Below are 2,452 nucleotides of genomic sequence, written 5' to 3'. Positions count from 1 at the left end.
GTGACAGATTCCATTCAAAGTTGGCACTGAAAGACTCATGTTTAAAGTTCAAAATAGTGTAATGGCCATTTTCCAAATAATTATCTTATATCTTTGATGATGTTTGTAAAGTAACTGATGCTGCATTTCCATTTACGAATGGCTTTTGTGGTTTTGTATAACAAAAATATGTACTTATTATAAGGAATACTTACGCTCATCTCAAATTTTGCAAATTGATCTGCTTTGTCGTTTTCCAGCGCTCGCGCAACACTACTCACCTCCACTGATTTACAAATGTTTATCTACCGCGATTTTCACACTGAAACTATCATTTCCACGTATTTTGTACCAAAACATGAAAAAGTCTGAAAACCGAACTGAATTGCCTAATGCCTGACGTTTGATGACAAAAGATTAATCCACTTCATTAAACTGAGCATTGAACCCACGTAGCGGTTCTCTCTGTCGTTTACTCACACACATGACGAAGACAGACATGAATAAGTTGGATTTTTCTTCAAATCACATGCGCCGTTGGGCTAATGACATGACAATACTTTTTAACCGAGTGTAAAGTGTCATAACTAAATCTTCGAATTTTATAAAAAAAGTCAGTTGTTTATATAAAAATCGTATAGAAAAACAAGTTCGATGTATGGAAAAGTGATGCAAAGGTGTGGCGGAAATCAAGAAAAGGTTTGTTTTGTATAACTAAATATGACAATTTAAGGTTTTTTCGGGCTCTATAGTTATAATAAACTTTAGGAAGCTTTAGGAACTAAATACGTATTTCTGGCAACAAAGGCGACTTTTTGCGCCTTTTGTACAATATCAGGGCACGATCTCCGCTTCTTCAACTGGCATTCCTGGAAAAACCCTTCATTCCTTGGAAATCCATGGGTATTGTCACTAAACGTTGTTAGACCTAAATATTTCGTTCAAATTCAGCTCGAGCGAACTGAAAGAATTTCATATCCGTTTTACCATAGCCATAAATTTTGCCTCCTCTGAATTCCCCCTCATGGCGGGTGCCGTCGGCCCTCCAAAATATTCCGTATCCATGAAACCACCCTTGGGAAAAGTCTCCTTCATATCTATATAGAGGGAAAACTCAGCTAATCGGCTGATAGTATGTGAAAAACCTACCTAGCGCCGTCGCTAAACGTTAAAACTCCCAATCCGTTGAAAAGTCCATCTTCAAATCCTCCTTGGTACCTCGTTCCGCTTGGAAGCTGCAAATTGCCTTCTCCATGCCAAGTGCCGTCGCGATTCCAGGATCCAATGTAAATAGCCCCATTCCCATAGCGGTGCCCTCCTTGAGCAGCAATTCCAGGCACTGGAATAATTTAATAATAAATAATTAAATATAGTTAATACTATACTTAAAATATGCTACCAAAAGGACCAAAAAAAAACTTACAACAACTCATCAGGCAGTTTCAAGAAGAGCAGCTAAAGCAACTATTAATTAAATCTCTAACTAAAAAAGTCTAACTAGTATAATCTAATTAGCCTCCCACCCACCTCCACCGTTCATCCCATTTACTATCAATTCCCGAACGTACTCTCCTTATTGATCGAGACGGAATTTTTGGTTGCCGTAAAGCAAGGGGCGGACAGGTAGAAAAGCAATTTCAGGTGTTATTAAATGTAGCTTATTTGAATATTTCACATTTATTTACAATAAAAGGGCATTTAAATAAAGAATGGTGTCAACTCGGGGTGTAAAACTGAAATTTTTTGTCGGCGAACGAGTGTTGTGCTATGAACCTGACCCGACCAAAGCCAAAGTATTGTACGATTCGAAGGTTATATTAATTTGTTGTATATTTCTGTCTGGTTTGTTATTGCCAATGGTTTACAGGTTCTGGATGTTGTTCCAACGAAAGATTCTAACGGCAAGAAGATCGTTGAGTATTTGATTCACTTTCAGGTAATTTGCGTTGTTGTTCTAGACTGTTAGTGGTTTCTTCTTCTGTCCGCAGGGCTGGAACTCTTCTTGGGACCGACGAGTTGGTGAGGAGTTTGTTTTAAAAGACACGGCAGAAAACCGACAGTTGCAAAAGGATCTTGCTGAAAAAGCGCAATTACAGCTGTAAGTAAACTTTTTATACCTACATGTTAACGTGGGTTTACTGTGGGTTTTGCTCAAGGGCGGATCCGGGGGGGTCATGGGGCTTATGACCCCCCCATTCAGTTCTCTATCCAACGATGACAAATAATTCTGGGGCTCGAATGGTTCTTGAGAAACTTCGAAAATAGCAGCGTCATGTTCAAGTGGATTTCGCAACTCAAAAAAACCCACGCAAATCTAAAACTTCTTGAATTCAAGCATTTTTTGAGAAAACTGCAACATTTCCTTATCGATGGTTCACTTTCTAGAAAGGCCATTTAGTTCTCTTTGGAATGATGTAAAAACGAGCGTTCTTGCTCATTTTGCTTCCGAGAAACATGCAAAACGGGACGGAAA

At 38.7% G+C, this 2,452-nt stretch overlaps 2 protein-coding genes across 2 annotated transcripts in view; one reads left to right on the top strand and one right to left on the bottom strand.

Annotated features, from left to right (window-relative positions):
* Positions 1-700: 700 nt before the first annotated feature.
* The window catches only part of LOC109537422 (MORN repeat-containing protein 4 homolog), a gene marked incomplete in the record, with an annotated part of 5,712 nt that continues 3,960 nt past the window's right edge, over positions 701-2,452 (bottom strand). Inside the window, 3 exon segments of the mRNA XM_019904147.2 lie at positions 701-907; positions 967-1,076; positions 1,129-1,318. Coding sequence (XP_019759706.1) covers positions 744-907; positions 967-1,076; positions 1,129-1,318 — 464 coding nt within the window.
* The window catches only part of LOC109537420 (male-specific lethal 3 homolog), a 3,228-nt gene continuing 2,352 nt past the window's right edge, over positions 1,577-2,452 (top strand). Inside the window, exons 1-3 of the mRNA XM_019904145.2 lie at positions 1,577-1,790; positions 1,847-1,915; positions 1,968-2,077. Of these exons, the coding sequence (XP_019759704.2) occupies positions 1,689-1,790; positions 1,847-1,915; positions 1,968-2,077 (281 nt within the window). The 5' untranslated portion in view covers positions 1,577-1,688. The remainder of the gene's footprint in view (positions 1,791-1,846; positions 1,916-1,967; positions 2,078-2,452) is intronic.

The sequence above is a fragment of the Dendroctonus ponderosae genome, unplaced genomic scaffold (assembly GCF_020466585.1).
Source record: "Dendroctonus ponderosae isolate FM_Combo_2020 unplaced genomic scaffold, Dpon_F_20191213v2 Dpon_F_20191213_3, whole genome shotgun sequence".
NCBI classification, from domain to species: Eukaryota; Metazoa; Arthropoda; class Insecta; order Coleoptera; family Curculionidae; genus Dendroctonus; species Dendroctonus ponderosae.
The sequence above is the reverse complement of the archived record's forward strand: the minus strand, read 5'-3'. Positions and strand labels throughout refer to the sequence as shown.